General features: G+C 53.1%; 1 protein-coding gene across 3 annotated transcripts in view; it reads right to left on the bottom strand.

Annotated features, from left to right (window-relative positions):
• Positions 1–441: 441 nt before the first annotated feature.
• Positions 442–19,805, bottom strand: part of mdga1 (MAM domain containing glycosylphosphatidylinositol anchor 1) — an 83,357-nt gene continuing 63,993 nt past the window's right edge. For all 3 annotated transcript variants that reach the window (XM_023793130.2, XM_023793121.2, XM_072698719.1), the window contains 3 exons: positions 14,151–14,281; positions 8,420–8,528; positions 442–3,971 (listed from right to left, as the gene is read on the bottom strand). In XM_023793130.2, the coding sequence (XP_023648898.2) occupies positions 3,877–3,971; positions 8,420–8,528; positions 14,151–14,281 (335 nt within the window). In that variant the 3' untranslated portion in view covers positions 442–3,876. The remainder of the gene's footprint in view (positions 3,972–8,419; positions 8,529–14,150; positions 14,282–19,805) is intronic.

Genomic DNA, 19,805 nt, shown 5'->3' with positions numbered 1-19,805 from the left:
GCAGATGGCCAGCGGGCTGACCACGCCCACGTCCCCCCCCTCGGGAAGTGGGTGCCTCTCAGTCTCCTTGAACAAAGCCCGCTCCCCATGTAAACCTCCGCTCCAAAAACAGGGGAAGGCCCTGCGACCTACGATTCCGCCCCCGCGCATGCTCCGCCCCCGCGCATGCTCCGCACCCGCGCATGCTCCGCCCCCGCGCATGCTCCGCACCCGTGAAATCGTGAGGGCAAAACCTGCGACGCCGCACCTGAAGGCTGCAGATGGTCGACGCAGCAGCAGCGGCGTATGGAGACAGCGAGAGCCTGGCGACAGTCACCAGCATGTGGGACACCGTCAACATGGGATGGCCCCCGCCCCCCCGCCCCACAAAAGAATGAACCACCAAACACACACATCATGTTTTACAATTATTTATTTATACATTTTAAATTCATAGTTCAAATATATTTTTTCCTCTAAAATATTTCATTATGTGATATAGAGTATACACCATCCAGGACGATTGCGACATCCTCCGCAGGAACGTGTCACCTCAGGGGGGTTGGGGGGGCGGGGCTGCAGTGTGTGTGCGCAGGGGTGTACATCTAGCTGCACACGGGGGATTTGGAGGATGCCCACGATGTGGGGAGGGGGGGGCGTCTCAGGGGTCTGTGCATGTCTTGAGTGTGTGTGCCAGCTGGTTTAAACAGGTTCTGATCCGACGGGTTGTCCAAACCTTCGGGACAGAGTCTTCCAACCAAACAGTGCCACGCGTGTCATGTACGGTTAGGCGTAAAACATGCCGGGTGACGCGCAGGACTCCGACAGCGTGATTCTGGCATTCTGGAACGTCACACTCGGGTAGATCTGGACTGCTGGGGCGTGTCTGCCCCCCCTCCCGATCCTGCCGGGCTCGCCGAACGAGAGAGACCAGCCATCTGCGCTCGGAACAGGTTCTCCGGGGAACGCCGTCTGTGTCTGTGAGGAAACTGGGTGCCACGGCGACGACGGCGCGTTAAGCGGACGGCCCCCATCGGAGGCGTGGGGATTCCTGGTTAAAGTGCAGGGAAAAGGCCACGGAATTAGGTCTGACGCGAGCTCACGACTACTAAAGTGTAAAACGTGCCGATTGTGAGCCGAGATCTCGGCAGATGCGCCAACACACAAGAGGATTCGAGCTTGTTTGGTTTCCAGGAGAAATTATACTTATAAATTCTCACTTCCGGGGCCACATTGCTGATTTCGGTGGGCAACTTTCACCCAGGATTATAATGATATTTTAACATGATTATAGCCTAACATTAAAGAAGAATAAGGAAGCATAATTAATTATGCATGTTGATATTAAGGAATGGAAAGATTAATATTAAGCTAACAGTGATATTAATATTAAGCTAACAGCGCAGAGCAGTGCTTCTCGGGTGAGAACTCCGGGGTATGCATTGCTAATTCCCAGTTCATTCTCCCAGCATCTGCACCCTCGGCAGGGGGGGAGGGGGGTCACAGTCCACACCCATTATTCAAAAGTGCTTGTCTCGTCCCCTTACCCCGGAGGGGCCTGGAGTGTCACATGATACACATGGGCCACATGCCTTCTCCCCCCCCCCCCCCCCCCCATATCCAGGGGAGACAAGCATCTGCTTTGAAGCTAAAGACGTCAGCGATCTTGGTGGTCGACTCAGGAGGACACAGATCACAAAGCGCTCGAGACAGTGCAGGCTTTGATATTTTACCGAGGAGGTGAGGCTGAGGTCACTTCCTGTCGGCTTCCTGGCGGCATCGCACGACTGAGCCGAGCGGAATACGGATGTCCGCGGCCCGGCCAGGCGCTTCGCTCTTCCGAGATGCCAGTGAGAAAAACCTGCCGCTGCCCTGTGACTGACTCCGCCCACTGCTCCAGGTCACATGGGGGTGATGCGGGGAAGTCAAAGAGGAAGCACATGCGCGTACGCTGCCGCAAAGGACTCGTCACGTGACCGTGGGAAAGCAGACATACAGCCGATGAGTGACCTATGACCTATGGAGGCAGATCCGAGACGGGACGGCCGATTAACAACCCGCCTGATGCAGGGATCGAGATTAATAATGGGGGATGAAAAACACAATAACGAACAAGCTACCGTCAGCTTCTCTGGATATGTATCGGTTAAATAAATGCTTTTTACAAGCGAGGACAATTAAACTGCTCCAGACGACCATCTACATGTATTAAAGTCCTTATATGCGATATGTAATTTAATAGCTATATTACCAGGTAGGTTTAAAACACATACTTATCACGCCGCAGACACCAAGAAGCGTGAGCTGCATGAACCATCTGACTGACTTATGAAGATGCCGACTCAGAAAATCAACCATTCCTTCCCCAGTGTACGGTGCATGTCCGTAAAATACCTATGTGTGGTATATTATGCTATATAATGGTACAAAAGCTAGTGTATCTACTATATGCTTGTCGATAAGATGATTCGTTAAAAAGAATTATGGGTAATCATCGGCCCTGTCGGAGGTGTTCCTGGTCTTCTGCGATTCGAGCCCATTTGTGCACACGGCGGCGAGACGACCCCTCCCACGCTCACAGGAACGTGAGAAAGAGATGGTCCACACGTGACACCACGTTTAAGGATAGCACAGGTGATGTATATCTACTGCATAAGAAACGACTCAGACTTTTCCGGAATGAGACAATATATCCCTCCGTTTATGGCCTACAAATATGTACAGATAACTGAGGTGTGGAGAATGTTCAGTGAGACTCTCAGGCGACCCGTTTATGTGACGCGTCGTTGCTGATATGCTTCGGAGACATTACAGGGCTCTTCCCAGCAATGGCACTTTGGACATTCTGTTGGACCAGGATGTCACCAAGGTTCAGTGTTGACGACTGGGGCAGGCGGGGAGCCACAGGAAGTCCAAAGCGCAGCCCTTGGGTCTCCTGGTGGAACGGCAGGGGATGGCAGGGGCCAAGCGGCGAAGGGGGGGGGGGGGGGAGAAGAATCCGCGTCTTGGGCCTTGTGGGTGAGAGTTGCCCCCTCTCGCCCCCCTGGTTGTCCCCCATCTGCCCACGGCCCATTTACCCCCAAAAAAACAACACGCACCAGGTTTCCAGGCCAAAGGACGAAATACTGCAAGGTAAATAGGACAAAAAGTACCACAGAAAGAAAAAAGTATAAATTTGTGCTTATTCTGGTTCACTTTCGTGTTGCTGATTTTGTCCAGTTCATGTCTATCAGTGTCTATATCCTTATATTTTATATATAGATTAACGTATATTTACAATCCCATTGCGGTAACGCTATGCCAGACAGGAAGGGTCTCTGATGCTTCCCTCGCTCCTTCATCTTGTCCTGTTTGCTTTTTCCATCCCAATCTGACAGCTGCTTGCTGTCTACCTCGAAGGGGAGGGGGGTCCTTAGTCACAACGCCCCCCCCCCCCCCCCTTTGTCCTCTGGTCCTTCATCTTTGGTAAGATTGTTCGACACTTTGGTGTCTTGGGTGGGGGACAGGGGGCACGGGGGGAGGGGGGGCGCCCCCATGGGGAATGTCCAGGAAAAGGTGGAGAGGGGGTGGGATGAAGATGGAACTGATGAAAGAAAGGAGGGAGGAATTAAGTGATAACGTTTTTTCTTTTTCCATCTTTTTCGACGACTAACGGCGTGGAAGAAGCCAGGGGCCAGTGAGGATGAGGAGGGCGCATGGGCTTCAGCGCAGAGGGCAATGGGGCTGCAATGGGTCAGGATGATGGAAGAGAGTGGAGGGGTAGGACCGAGAGGAGGGGGCGTGGGGCAACAGGATGTCAGAGAATTGATAGGGAAACAGAGCAGGCGAGGCACCGGGTGTGCCGGGGGGGTGGGGTGGTGGTGGCAATCTTGGTCAACAGGGGCGCTGTTGTGCTCATCATCTGTAGAGCAGCAGGTAGGCAGAGAGTGTGCAGCCCAGCAGCTGCGCTGGTGACAGTGGCCATCGGTGTGAGGCTCCACCCAGCAGGACGGCTGGAACGGGAAAGAGGAACGAAGGTCAGGGAAGAACCGCAGCAAACGCAGGGAACGCGCCAACTATGCCCACTGAACTGCGACGCTGCGGTCTTCTCTGAATAAAAACGCCAAATGAAAGCAAAAAAAAAAAAAAGAATCTGTCACATTTCTTGCTTTAGAGCTGTTAAAATAATCAGAACCGATCACACGTGTTACGAAAATATATTTACATTGTTGTCGAGAGAACAAAGAGGAACGAAAGGCTTCGGAACAAATTAGCAATTAAAATGATATCACTGCGAAATCACTGCTGTCGCTTACACCGCGGGTCTCGGAGTGCCGCGGGGGCGCTGAGGCATTGCCGTTCGGGGTTAGGCAGCGTGGGGGCGCCCGCTGTGTTTGGGGGGCGGGGCGTTCCCAGCGGCCACCGCCCTGCCTGCTGTGTGTCACGCACTTCGCATTAGGAGTGTGTGCTGCCTGCAGACCAGTTTAATAAATAAAGGACAGATATTGTATCTGAGAGATCAATAGGCATTTATATCAAGGTTTTTTTCCCTTATGGCAGAAAATCAATGTATTCATAATAAAGCGTTTTTTCCCTTCCTTTTTAATAAAAACAAGTTAAGTGACTGGCCCCTCCCTCACCGCAGCTCTCTCAAGGGCCTTTGAAGGAGGCGGGAACTCGGAGGCAGTGGGGGGGCGGGCCTTCTACACGGGAGGCTGCCAAGCGAACCGGGGGACGCCGCTGAACAGCGGGACGAGGGGCCAGATGGTCCGGATCCGGTACCCGTGAGTTAATCAAAGCCACAGGTGACATGGTCCAAAGCTGGCGAACCCGCAGCCTTTGGATGACCCAGGGTGCGGAAATGCATTTTCACAGGGGATTAACCCTTCGAGTCCACCAGGCTTCACCCCCCCGCTTCCCGCTCCCTCCCCAACCTGTCCCTGGCTCACATCCTCTCCAGCTCGAGCCTGAAGATAAAATGCCGCTTGGCTGCCATCTTTTATGGTGGGGGGGCCCACAGCTCGCAGGATGAGCCCCAGGTCCAGGCCTGTCCCTGTTACCTGACAGATGGGTGCAAGAAACAGGCTCTGGTGGCAATGGGGGGGGGGGGAGTTTACAGACTGGGATGAGAACAGGATGTGCAAATAGGGCCCAGTTGGGGGGGGAAAGCGGGGAGACACTTGTCTGTACGGCCCCCGCAGGTGAACCCCCGGAAGAATGTTGTGGAGGGAGGGGGGCAAGAGGAGAACCAACAGAAATCCCAACCAAGTTGGGAGAAGAGTTGGGAATGCCAGGGAGAGGTAGCTGGAAACGGGGGGGCTGTGTGTCTCCTGGGTCCTGTAGCTGGGGGGGTCCAGATCTGCGTCCTTCTAAGCCCCTATAACAGAATCCTTACATGTGAGGATTCAGTTACACTTTGGACCGACAAACCACTACTGTAAAAATCTGTATTTTATTTTGGGAACAGGCTGCATTTGATCACATTTTTTCTTCAATCTATGATATTACCCTATAAGTGATGGAAATGACTCATATCAATATTAATACAGTAAATGGATGTAAAATGTTTAACAGCTGAACAGCGCCGACCCCGGCCGGGATAAGTGATCCTGGGAGATGGCTGGGGGGGTATTTCATTTAGCACCTCGTTCAGATGGACGTCATACAGATGTCAAATAAGCCGGTGACTCACCCCCTCCCCCCCAATCCGAGGAAAAGGGACAGTCACGTGACCAGGGATGAGGGCACGTGCGGACCAGGTCACATGACCGACGGGCCCTGCGAGGGGCGTCAGAGCCAGATCGCAAATTAGCATTCAGTGCCAGGACCCGGGGGGGGGCAAGGTTAATAACATTAATGATTCAAATGTGTCTTTCTGCTCCAGACGCGTACCAGTGCCCTTCATGAGTGCTCTCCCACACTCGGCAGCGAGCCGCTGTCACTGCCTTACCGCTGATGTAATGGTTGTATAACGATTCACTTGCAAACGCATCCTGGGCCCTCAGGGGCCCTCAGGCTGAGGATGAAGCCCACTGGGGGGGGGGGCGAACGTGGGCCGTGACACCCCATTGAAGCCTTTGCACTGCAATAATGAACATCGGGTCCAAACTCATATAGTTTGCATTATTTTTGTTACAGATCCAATCTAATTATCTTCTGGTAGAAGCCTTTTGGGGCAGCATGTGGCTCAGTGGGCTAAGCTTCACTGCCCGTGATCAGAAGGTTGTTGGTTTGCGCCCGGCCTCAGCAGAAGAGTCATGCCTGTGGGCCCATGAGCAAGGCTCTTAACGTGTCTTATACGTGTCTGCATGTCATGGAGAGCAAGATGAGGTAGGCAAGAAGAGAATTTTCCCACGGGGATCAATAGAGTGTCATTATTATTATTATTATTGACAAATACATCTGAAATAACACTGAATTCCATGTGTTTACTACCGGGGAGCAGAGATATAGAACCTAAACCAGCCCTGTCCTGGGTTCGAGGGTCGGGTGACTCTGGGGTCACAGTTAAGCTCTTAATCTGCCCTCTTCGCAGCAGCCATGACTCACATTTTTACCATCCTTACTACCCTACAATGAAGACCTCGGCCACCACAGGCTGACTGCCATCTGTGCAGCAACATCCAGGGAAGACCAGGAATACAGGGGCAAAGTTTTTGATCCCCAGCCAGCGAAAATAAACCACCACAGTCGCGATTCAACCGCAAAACGGAACCAGGTCGGGCTTGTCTCTGTTTTACCGAATGCCCCCTTTTCTAGAATGAAAAAGTGATTTCTATTTTACTCGACTGCTGACCTTATGAAGGGTTCATAACTTTCAGACAGATCAGACTGTTTGCACGAGTTATTTTTTGTACAGCTATTTGGAGCACTGTTAGTTGGCCACATATTTTTTTTTAGCGCAAACATAATACGGCTTCTGCCCGGAAGATTCTATTGTCGTTGTGGCTTTTGAACATGATCACTGTTTACGGAGACTGGCCCTTGACATTTGGGCTTGCTGACCATGGATACAGACGTTAAAACACACACACACACACACACACACACACACGTCGGGTATACCTATCCTTATGGGGCCCGCTCATTCACTTCCATGGAAAAATGCTAATGCTAACTATGACAACCTTAACCCCCACCCAGCCCTAACCATGACCATAAATAACCAAGCAAAATACAAGACTTTCTGCATTTTTAGTTTTTTCATAGCAGTCAGTTTTTCCTTATGGGGGCCAGGAAAACAGTCCCCATAAGGGGAAAAAAGACAGATATTTATCACGTTATAGGGACATTGTGCCCCCATAAGGATAGGTATACCCACACACACACACACACACACACTCTCTGCGGAAAATTTCCTTTGTGTTAAGACTCGCATGGCAAGCCGGTCAGTCTTAACAACAGAACCCATTACATCCTCAGACAGAGTACAGCCCCCCTCTCATGCCGCAGCCCGACACCCCACCGAGTGAGTCTGTTTGTCCCTGTGGCTGGCAGGGGGAGAGCAGTGTCCGTACGCTGTGCCTGGTGATGCCCACGTGCCATTATGGGCTGTAAGGGACGTCGCTCCCCATCTACCAGCCCGTGTGACCTGCTGTCGCTTTCATTTCAGCGTGTGATGTGCCCGTGTGAGTCTGTGTGTGTGCGCAGCATTTGCTGTGCCCGTGTGAGTCTGTGTGTGTGCGCAGCATTTGCTGTGCCCGGGTCTCCGTCGTTGTCGCAATACCTGCATCCCTGCCTCTAATTACCCATCGGTCCCGTTTATCTCGATGTGCATAAAGCGAGCCCCCCCCTCCCTGGCGAGTGCCCCCCCCCCCGTTTATGCCTGCATAAATAATGCAAAGTGTACTTTTTTGTATATCAGATGGGATGTACCAAAAGGTAATGGCCTGCTCTTAATATTTCATAATCTGTCTTTTTTCATTATGTTTTTATTTTGTGGTTGTCATGGACACCGGCTCCTGAAAGTAAACTGGGTGCAATCCGATTGGCTAATGAAGACCACACAATGCGCCGGGCGTCTGTCTGTCCACGTTCTAATCAGTGCCTGTGAGCAAACGCACCCCCACCGGGTGCCTCCGAGATTTCACCTAGCCCTCTTTCCTTTCCCTTGAGGCTAAGAGCTGCAAAGACATGCAGGGAGGTGTGGAAGTTCAAACGCATTCCTCCCACAATGCATCAGGAGAGAAGCTATTTTTCAAATGGCATCCTCTAGTGGGCAGTGTGCAGCCAGATCCACGGTCTTGCAGGCTCCTTGGATCATACCTTGTTCTCTTTATAGGGGGCCCTCCTGTGTGACAGCGCCTCCCTCTGGAGAGGAGGGACACAGCTGATATAGAGGCCAGGCTGTAGCTCTGTGTTTAGCTCCAGGTACCCCGTCCTCCCCGCTGCTCTCTCCTTTGCGCCCATCGCCTCCCTCCCACATGGACTGCGGAGAGTCATAGGGCAGGAAGCTCTGTACCTGTGTTAGAGACGGTGTTGTCCTGTTTGCACTTCCCCGTGGTGATGGACACGTCATCAATAGCGATGTCCCCTTCATAGCCGGTGCCCCGCACCCCCTCAAACACCACCTGCAGAGAAACCACAAAAAAAAAAATCACCATTCCAGAATTTTATGGTTGATCGTTTTTATAGTCGTTCTGTTTTGCTGGCAGACAGATAGCGTGAACTGACTTTAGCTAACCACACGGACCTGAGAGTCAATGCCTGCATGTTTTTCCTACACATTTTCCAGTGGGGAGATGGGGGTCATTATGTATCAGGCTAATTTGTCAATAGTCCCCATGAGAGTCATATGAACCACCTGAAACAGCAACATTGGTGCAGTAAATCCATAGCCAGGGGTTTACGGCCACATCTACCAGAAGGGGAGGGGTGGAGTCAGTGGGCTGGTGGGTGTGGTTTTTTCCTGTGCAGCTCCCGTTTTGATTGACAAGTTAATTACCCTGGCAACGGGGGCCGAAGCCCCATCCCACAGAGCTAATGAAATTCGAGCCCGCCGCTGCTCCCTGTGCATCCCTCCTCAGATGCCTGGTTTATACTCTCTTAATTGAAACATGGTGGTAGGAAAACATGAGGGGGTGGGGGGTGCACACCGCCTGCCTGACACAATCTGGCTGAGCTGGGGTACTCCTCCCAGACTACGCTAACCGGCTGGCCCACACGGGGGTTTATAAACAAGCTGTAAACTGGACGGGGAGCCGGGGGCCAGCTTAGTGCCGTGCCACTGTGGCGCTGAATCCATGAGGGCAGAACTGAAGCCACGCGGTAAATATCCAAGCGGGTAGACGGGCCGTCGCTAATAGAAACACAGTGAGGCGTCCCGGAAGATGCCTGAGGTGGTGAGAGAAAGGCAGGCCCCTTCAGAGCCGCCCCTTATCTCTCCACGTGGTTTAGCTTTAGCGCTGTGCTGCTCAGCTGTCTGGCTAAGCACGTTAGCCGCAGCTTAAGTAGTGTACAGAGGTTTCACTCAAACCTGTGGCCGTTGGAGCACATTGGACCCAGACGCCGAAGGACAAATACAGAAACAGGCTGAAGCCGGGTTTCCCTCCTCGACATTCTCAGGCCCCCCCATTAGCAAAGGGCCCCGATTAAGAGAGTAATGCGCTAATCCACTCCATCACCACTAAATTCAGCCCCCACCGGCATGCTCCTTGGAGGACGTGACCCCTTTCGGGTAAATAGGGAGGCTAAGGGTGACCCCAGTATGCTGGAGCCCAGGGGGCAGTTAGCAGGACCATGCTAGGGGAGACTGCAGATACCTCTGATAGACGGCCACGCTCGGGTGCGTCGTGGAGAGGCTTAATTCAATCTGTCTGCCAGCACCGCATGGCTGGGCACTGTACTAATTGGCGGTGTGCCTCTGCGGGCAGGCTCGGGCATGGGGGGCCAGCAGCGACGCAGCACTTTGTACTCCAAATTACAGGTGCTGCATAGTCTGCATATAAGCACTAAAGTTAGCATGAAGATAGATCCATGCGATAGACCCATGCGAATGACCACAGCTGAGCAACAAAACAATATTGCAAATATTTTTGCATGTGTGCGTGAGAGAGGCTGTGAGGCCTACAGTGAGCTCCCTACCAAGAGGGAGGAGCTCAGACTCAGGGGAAAGAATAACAGCAAGGCAGCAGACACACAAACCCACGCAAAATGAGACTGTGCCATCTACACTAGCTACCAAACACTAATCTGGAAGGGGACGGAGAGGAGGAACAGAAGGCTGGAGAGACTGAGGGTGGAGCGGAGGTCAGTGGAGGAGAGAAGGAGGAAAAGGAGAGAATGGGTGACAATGGGAGACACAAGGCATTAGCTGGTTTCCTCCAGCAGTCGATCAGGAGCGCTGCTCCCATCCCAGTTGCTGTTTTCACTGCCAGTACCACTGATTAGCCCCGGACCGCCGTCGTCGCTAATCGAAACACAGGAAGCCCTCACCGCGTCGTCGGCAGACGGAGGAGCCCTGTCAGTTGGCGGCCGGGCGGCAGAGGTACACCCTGGGTAGGTCCTCCAGTGCCTTCAGGGGCCTGATTACTTGGCAGCTTCTGGCCTCCCGTCACACCAGGTGCTTTCAGGATTCAGGTTTTCAAGCCAAAGTTTGCCTAATTTGTCGACAAGTGTCCGGATCCCTACGGTGCAATCACTCCCACCTCCTCAGGTGGGTGTGGGAATAACAGGCATCCTTCCCCCGCTGATGTGAGCTGATCGGGCCCCGCTGAAGGACAATCAAACTTTGACTTGACTCATGTGTGCTGTGGCTAATGCTGTGGATAATGCTATGGCTAATTCTGGGGCTAATACTGTGGCTAACCTTATGGCTAATGCTGGGGCTAATGCTGTGGCTAACCTTATGGCTAATCATGGGGCTAATGCTGTGGATAATGCTATGGCTAATCCTGGGGCTAATACTGTGGCTAACCTTATGGCTAATGCTGGGGCTAATGCTGTGGCTAACCTTATGGCTAATGTTGCTTTTTAGGTATGTGCACGAATTTACTTCGATCGTGGCTGTTCAGGCAGTTCAGTGACACAGTAGAAGCCTTTCAAGGTCGAGTATTCAGTTCCTGGGCTGTCACACAGCCCGCCAGCTCCACTTATGCCCATTGGTCCTACTTGGCCTTACCAAGTTGGGTGAGGGTTCTAACAGTAGATAAAAGCCCCCCACCACCCAGGCCTTGCCACCTCCTTGAAGGCCGTGCTCTGGTCCTAATGTTCAGCTTTAGCAAGGCAGCCCCACCACCCCACAGGGAGGAGAGTAATCGACAGACTCAAGGAGCCTTTGACCGTAAACCTCCCTCCCCCCATAAGAAAACCATCATGCAGCTCACTGCATAGGACAACCCCCCCCCCATCTCCCTCTGAGACGGCGAGCGTGGCATCCCTTGCAGGGCAGTCTATCAGCAGCTGAATAGTATTGACGGGGGGGAGCTGGTTGTTTTAGGTGGAGGGGGGGTTGCCATAGGAACAGCAGCACAGGGAAGGAGTACCCAGCGTCGAGTAATAAAGAGTAATCGTGCGTCGGCTGTTTGGGTTCCACACTGATTAATTCTCCTGCTCCGTCTGTGCCGCGGTGCCGTTAATCTCACGGAGCGCTTGCCGTCGATGAGCCCGTCGACCCCATGGCTACGGTGGCGGTAACATGGAGGACGCGGATGTGGTCGACTCGCTTTGGCAATGCAGGAGGTAGCGTAGGCCTGCTCCGATGCCGCCCGCCCTACCAACGCCGATCGATAGCCACGTAAATATGTGACTCCGTGTTGGGCGGGCCTGAAATCCACCCCCGGGCTTGGCGGCCCCCTTAGGAGGAGGATCCATCTTGCCCGTTAACATCGACTGGTGTAAACAGTCTCCCTGGACCACAAATGAGGAGGCTGTCTCCTTCTGCACGCGCTTCCCGGTGGTGGGGAACTTTCAGGTAACAGCCTGGCGCTCCACGAGGCCACCATTCAGCCTCAGGGAGGGTGATGGGTTCGAGAGCGGTGACGCAGTGCTGTAAGAGGGGCCCCACCCCTCTGCCAAAACAAGTGTGGGGTTAAATATTTAATGAGAGCTCCAAGGAATCAGGGACTTTTTAATGAAGCCTTCGGATTGGGCCGGGTGCCTGTCTGTTTTCGCCCCCCCAGGTCCGCCTGAGCCCAGTAACATCCAGGATGGCAAGGACTAGGGGTGGAGTCAGACCCCACAGGGTTAGGGGGCCATAAAGCCACCCGTGTCACCCCGGGTAATGGTGGCCGTGGCTTTCTGGGGTCGTTTAATGTGTCGTCTTAAAAAGAGAAAAAGAGAGAACCAGCCGGCGGAAACAGCAGCAGGATCTCTATGGAGGGCACCGTTACTGCGTGTTATTTTACATGTAGCAGCGAATCAGGCGGCCGGCTGGATACCGTGCACAAGCCAGCCGTATCCTTGGGAACCAAGGGGTAGTATGTGCCGAAATCACACTGAAAAGCAATAGTCGACTGTGAATCTATCTGACCCCCCCCCCCCCCACCCCCACCCAACCCCGCCGGGTTTAGATCTGAAACCACACTCTTTTTCGTGTAGTTGGCTTGTTAGACATTTTCTATTGGGAATTGTGGGAAAAAAAGAAAGTATTAGAAAAATGGGCGGGGGGGGGAGTCAGAGTGTGATGCTGGGAAGTGACAGAGGAGAGCTTTGGGGGGGGGGGGGGGCAGAAATGAGAGAAAGATGAGAGAGACTTAAATCGAGTCGGGAAATGGGAAACACGACCGTGTCCCAGCACATTCAGATCCACGGAGGGGGTCCCTGTAGCCAAGGCCGTCCAATTGAGAAGGAAAACAATACCCTGACTCCGGCCTGCAGGTGGGGACAGAGAGCAAGGTGGGGGGTGTGTAATCTTTGGTTCCTGACTCTAATCCTTCTGCAAGGTCATCGGTACGCTAAGGCGCGTTTGCGTTCTGGGTACCCCTGGCCTTTAATGCGCAAGCGGGCAGGAGCCGTGGTTCTGCAGCCTTATCTCCCTGCTTCCTACCTGCCTTCAGATCATTAAGTGTGTAAATCCGCCCTAACCACCCGTTTGAACGGCATCAAAGCGCTCAGAGAACCACTGATGCACATTTAGCAGCCGCACCGCTCACCAGTCACTCTGAAGTGCTTCATATCGCCTCAGCTTAATCAAAGGAGCATTAGCACCACCCCCCCACCCCCCCCAGACCTCCGGGGTGACACAGTCTCCCGGTTTGCCCCCAGAGTTCCGCGACGCCTTTGCTCTTTATCTGACTGCGCGCGTCCAAATTGAATTTGTCCTGCAGGGGTCGTGTGCCACTGCCAGAGGGGAGTATGTCAGTCGGAGCCAATGGCTCTGGGGGTTTCTCCGTCGGAATCTCCAGACCCCACCCCACTCCGACACCCCTCTTCCCACCCAGAAAGAAGGATTTCAGAGGCTGTCGGACCACCAGCTAAAAAATAAATCTCCCCAAAAAAAAAGAGAAAAGAAACAACGTATTTGAAGGGACTGGAGTACATCTATAAAAAATAAAGGACGAGACACACAGACTGGCAGGCAGACGGGGGGGGGGGGGGAGCAATGAGAGAGAGCGACGTGCTGACATAGCCAGCGTCGGGTTTTAATCACACGCCGACTGCGACACACACTTCACTCCTTTCGAAAAGCACAGTCACCTAAGGCTAATGCTTCTGATTGATCGGTCGAGTTACCCACCCCCCACACACCCCCCACCCAGTTTATTTTCTCCAATACCTCACATTGCCTAAATATTTAATGGGCATTCGAGCAGGCAGTATATAACCGGCAAAGCTGTCCATGAAAGTGTGATGAGCAAACAGCCGACCTTTACTCGGGGTTACTGGTGTTTAATGGTCGGGGGACGCTCTTCTCTGGCCAGAATCGCAACTCTCCGTCACGATCACCATCATTTTTATCACAGGGAAAGACTGTAGCATGATCATGGTCGTCCATAACAATTTACACTTGCTAAATAATTCAGACGCGCGGGTAATAAGTGACGAGCAGTGCAAGGTCAGGCATGCTGGGCTTTCAAAATTAAAGGTTTCTATCAGAGAGAAGAGTTAGCAGTTGCCCGGCCAGATGCCAATGTCTCAGGACCTACGTGCTATTTTTCCTTACGCACAAGAATAATCTCAGGTATGATTTCAGTGGGTCGTGGTAAAAACAGAGCTTGATCTTTCGGAGAGAAGTCGTCCAAGATGCCCAGTACCTGGAATGCTCCGCTGGGGTTCACCGGCACGTTGGCCTGCTTCCACTCTGGGCCCTGGTTCCCAGAGATGCTCCAGAGCAGCGTGTCCACCGTGGCGATACCCTTCACCCGCATCAGGATGTTGAGGGAGCCTGTGGAGGCAAGCAAGCCGAGGGACCCGTTAGTCGCTTAGTGGGTGTGGCTGTGGGCGGAACCCCCATCTCAGCCTGCCCACCTAAGCCATTGAAGGTATGTGGCCTTCTGCACATTGACTGGGTGTGGCCTGGAGTGCTACCCCATCTTAACCACGCCAACCTCTGTCCCTCAGCGGATGGGCAGTACCCTTATCTTATCTTATCCCCTCACATCTTGTGCTCGGTGAATGAACTTGGCCCAGCAATTTCCAACGCTGAGCTCTAGAAAGTGTGTGTGCGTGAGTGTGTGTGTCCCCAATCAATGGCCGCCTGCACATTCATAGTGGTGCCACTGGCACAATTTCAATGCTACATGCCTCCCTGGGATGGGGGGTTGGGGGGGGGGTCTTCCATTAACTAGGGGCCACATACGGGCATGTCAGCACAGTTCTCGAGCAGCCGTTGCCTCCATCGACCTTTAATGTAAGTGAGAAGCGTGCTGCTTTAAAAAAGCAGAGGCCTGCCAAGCCTCCCCGCTGCCCTGTGTACGTGTGCCAGCGCCGCCCCAGGGGTGGGGTGAGGAAAATCAATCCTACAGAGAGACATCAAAACCCCCTCGCTTCATGCCAAGGATTATGGGTATCTGTACTCTGTGGACCCTGTTTAATGCAGTAGGAAGGAACGTCTGAGTGAGGGATAAACGGAGAGGTATGGGAACCCATCAGACTTCCACGGGCAACAAGAACAGCCCCCCAACCCCCTTCCCCAGCTGGCTTCCCTGAAAGTACCCAGACATCAGAAAACCACCACGGCAAGGACCATGCACCCTCGGGAGGTTACGGTCCTGCTTGGCCCGATTTGTCACCCGGTTTTTCACTGGAACCTGCACCAAAGATCCACCCAGAGCCTCATAATCCATGAGCCATTCATTCCTGCCAGCTCAAAATGTCAGTTTTTACTTTCCTTATCAGAAAGTGGTTTCCGGTCTCCCTCTTTTGCCCCAAATCCCAAACACCCCGAAAGAGGACACCCCCATTGGGTGGGTGGGGTGGGTCATGTGCTTCTATAGAAACAGTGGGATTGTCCCAATCTTTCACGCCCTACAGAGCATCCTGGCAGTCAGAGTGTCCTCGGGGGGGGGGGGGGGGGGGGGGGGTCATTATTCATTATCACCCCCCCCCCAGCTGTCAGGAGGGGCATCCCATCCTGGGGGTGTGCTTCGCCTTCATTATTTCTCATATTTTCCCTTATTCATTTGGGCCAGGACCTTGACGCAGCGCAGTGCCAGTAAAGCTCCTACGCACGGCCTGGATTTCCGCCCAGCGAGACCAATTCCCCCCCCCCGAACTGGGGGGGGGGGGGGGCGTGTCAGCCATGGTGTTAGTGGGACAGCCACGCGGCGGAATGGGGCCACTGGGAATCGAATGTGATGAATGTGCGACCTCATTCCCTCTGCCAATAAGAGCGGGCGTGAGGTGCTCGGTCCTGGGTGCGAAGTCAGGGAGGGCAGAGGGCACAACCAATCACAGCCATCCGTCTGCCCTAATTCAGATTCAAGATTCAAGATTCAAAGAACTTTATTAATCCCAAAGGGAAATTGCTTTGTCTTGGTTATGCGGGTCACAGGCTGGGTGTGGGTCAGCAGTCTTGCCGAATGAGGCTTCCTCAATTGCCCTAAACTTCAATCTGGGCCTGCTGCACATTATTCCGGGGTCTGGGAAAAGATAACATCAATGGGGCCCCCATGATGCACAGAACCACCCCCCCACCCCACCCCGGCCTCAACCTGCTGAATACAGCGACAGCCAAGAGCTCAGAGAAACTGCCACACGACGCCACTGACTGGTAAAATTCAGCAAAAACCACTAAAAGCAGCAGCGAAAACAAAATTAGACGGTGCTCACTGCAGAGGGATGTGGCTGCTATCAGAGAAGGCCGGAGCCCCCCCCCCCCTCAGAGCAGAAGGCGGCAATAAGGCCCCAGTAACAAGGCAGGAAGTACCGCCCTGGATGCCAGCCATGGTGAGCCACCGGCAAATGACCCCATGGCCGATATTAAGGATGAGCTGTCATCTGGTTACTGCGAGGTTCTGATGGGCGCGGGGACAGTGTGGATGGAAGACAGCTGACAGGAATAAAGAGGAAAGGCTGGGGGCGGGGCAGAGCAGGCGGGGCTGGGGGGCGGGGCAGAGCAGGCGGGGCTGGGGGCGGGGCAGAGCAGGCACGGCGGCGGGCGGGGCACAGCAGGCACGGCTGGGGGCGGGGCAGAGCAGGCACGGCTGGGGGCGGGGCAGAGCAGGCACGGCTGGGGGCGGGGCACGTTTCAGTGGAGAGGGAGGGGCACCTGATCTGATCTGTCACCTTCATATTTTACCCTGAAATTTTCACTGCGGTGTTTGTCATTCACACTTACCCACGTATGTGACACTACTGTCAAAAGTGACTTCATATTTATTTACAGGCTTCAGATCTACAGAGCAGCTGGATAGTCTTATTACCTCGCCCTAAGGTACAACAGAATGGCCCTCCTGGGGTTCCCACCTTCACTTCAGAAAGGGCAGCGCTCGAGAATCCGCAGATGGATGAGGCATGCGGAATGGGGCGGGGGTGGGGCGGGGGGGGGGCAGTGGGAATGCGAACATCCAAAAGGAGAGACTCCCATTTCCACCATGACAGCCAGGGGGAACCGAATGTGATGAGATGACAAGGGGCCAGACCCCCCCACCCCTCCCGGTTACTCTCCACCGGGAGAAATGACAAAAAAAAACACAGAGTACAGCAGGAAAAATGAATCTGTCCATAAGATCAGAATAAGAAAAGCCCCCCCCCCCCCCCTCCAGGGTCTATTCACCTCGCAGGTTGTAAGCAGTTTACAGTTTATAGTCCGATCGTGTCACGGCCTGGGGGGGGTGGGGGACTGCATGGATGGCAGTCGTCTCAGACAGAGGTCAGTGTCAGAGTGGGGGGGCGGGGGAGGGGGCACCGTGTTAAGCCCCAACCTGATGCCCACCATGAACTGGGACCAGCAATTCTAAAAGACAGTTTTTATAACTTTCTGTTTGCCTAAGACTGTTTTTAAATAGCATTTAACTAATATTTTTTAAGTGGATTTCTGTGCAGAAGGAAATGAAATGACTTCTGTTTACTAAGTATTCATAATTAGATTTATGTACAATGGTTATGAACAAGTAATCACTGATTAATTTAATTAACGCTCCCTGCTTCATTCGTTTTAAATGGCTTAAGCAAAAATATTTACGAGCATCGCGTTAATTTAAACCTTTACAGTTATTACTAAGAACTATTTAGTTAAGACTGGAAGAGCAAGTATTTGGTAATAATGTTACACATAATGTGCTAAATGGTTCGTTCAGCTATTCACTCTATCAGGCCTAATTAATTAAGAACTCAGCTTCAGCAAAAACCAGAAAACACAGTGAGTGGTAAAGAGCAGAACTCTGAACGTAATAATTATTAAGGCAGGTATGACAGTATGTCATGAATCAGTAACGGGGCTCACATAAATGCATCAAGTTAATGCAATGTAATTGAAAAGCTATTACATTAATTTAATTGTACTGAAATTGCATTAATGTAATTGTAATGCAATTACATAAGTGTAATTGTGACTAGTAATTGTAATTTAAAACAAGTCACTCTGGATGGTAATTTTAGCTAAAAATACAAACAAGACACTGTAGTTTGTCTGTAGAACATAAGGTAATCATGTACATTCCCTTAAGTCTAAAGCTGGCGTAGAAACAGGTGGAATCTGGACAGTTTCAGGTGCGAATAAACCACAAACCAAAGCAGGTCAGGGGGCCGCCAGCGCCCCCTGTGTTGATTTCCGGAACTGCCTGCCCTCCTGACCGCATGGCCAGTCTTTGAGCAGGAGGAGCAGCAGGAGCAGCGGGAGCTGGAGAGGCCGTATGGGTAATGTGCACCACCTTCTCACCCTCGCTGGGACACCACCTGTCCATCCGAGCAAGACGACAGACGATAAACTACCCCCCCCCACCACGGCCCCCGCAAACAGTCAAGCGTTCCGTCTCCAGTTCCAGCTCCCCCGACCAAAACATCCATTTTTAAATGAAGTCCTCCTCTATTCATTTATTTCTCATCTCAAGGAGCAGCCATCAGGTTTTCTTCCTCCGCCCTGCTCTGCGCTGACAGGCCAACTAAGGGGATTGTTTTCTATTTCTCATTTTTTTTCAGAAGAAGAGGAGCGCTGTTTAAAGATTTATCGATCCAGCCGAGTAATGCGAACGCGTCTGTAAAAATGTCAGCGCGGGCAGGGGGCGGGGTGGGGTGGGGGGATGGCTCTATTAGCCATGTCCTATGTTGAGGACCTGGGCTCGAGGGACCAGGGACGCACCATCGCGCCAAATGGACAGACTGCCCCTCACCCGCTTCTCTACCCGCACATCCGGTCGCAGCTCAGGAGATCAAGTAAAGGTCAGATTCAGGCTGAAACCAAACAGTTACTCATCTAAGCGGCTGCTGGCGTGACAGTATTGTTTTAGCCCGCCCCGATGCACAGAACCGAGCGGCACCACCTTCGGCTAGGGAATCCGGGCCGACACACCCCGCGAACCGCTAGACAGGGCAAGTCCAGAAGCCTTGGGGATGCTATGTTGGAATGGCGGCGGACGGTCGCATCCGGAGAGTAGGACCACGGATCCGTTTCCCCGGAATCTGTCCCGACTCGTCACGGCTGCGTGTGATATCAGGTTCAGGGATTCGGACCAGTGGAACCACCATCTGCTGCTGCGAAGACACCCCGATCCATGGCACGTACGCCGACGCACACGCCAAAGTGCCACACGAGATGGCATCGCAGCGGATACTCGTCCCGGGCGGCATGGCGCTTGCGGTCTGCCACTTTGTGTCCTTTATCCTGCTGCACCAGGGTGGCCAGACGAGGGCCGGACAGATAGTCCTTGTCCCTCGTATCCAGGGGACTGGAGCCGCACGCCATCTTTCCCCCACGCCCCCATCACCCGTCATCCTCCTTTCCCAGACATACTGCGCTTGTCGACATGGCCGCACTTGCTGCCTTCTCTCCATCTATCCATCCATCCATCCATCCATCCATACCTCTACAGCCTCCCAAAACCCCTTCTACCCCCCCCACCTCTCTGCACTGCGGGTCTCACTCTATGTGCTCGCAGTCCTGCCCCACCCCCTCATCAGAGACCGTTCACTACTAAAATTTGCACACGGCTAGTGGAACATGTGGAGACGTCACATCCCCTCCAGAGGTACTGGGGGGTGTGTTTCCCTATGGGATCCTCGCAGGAAATCGATGGTTATTGCCCCCCCCCCCTTCAGCTCCTGGCAACTGCCCCTGTCATATTCTGTCCCCCCCCTCCAGACCCCTCTAATTTCTCTCTCCTTTCAAGAGGAGATTAGCAAAGGAACATCTCTGGCACCAAATTGCAGGAAAACATGGGAAAGGGGCTATTTATAAAGCAGCCAAGATTTTAGCACCTTTTTTGAATGGGTGAGGGGCACCAGTGACACACTATTAGCCCTCCCCCCAT

Source organism: Paramormyrops kingsleyae, chromosome 14 (assembly GCF_048594095.1).
Source record: "Paramormyrops kingsleyae isolate MSU_618 chromosome 14, PKINGS_0.4, whole genome shotgun sequence".
NCBI lineage: Eukaryota > Metazoa > Chordata > Actinopteri > Osteoglossiformes > Mormyridae > Paramormyrops > Paramormyrops kingsleyae.
Note: the sequence above shows the minus strand (reverse complement) of the source record. Positions and strands in the feature narration are given on the sequence as shown.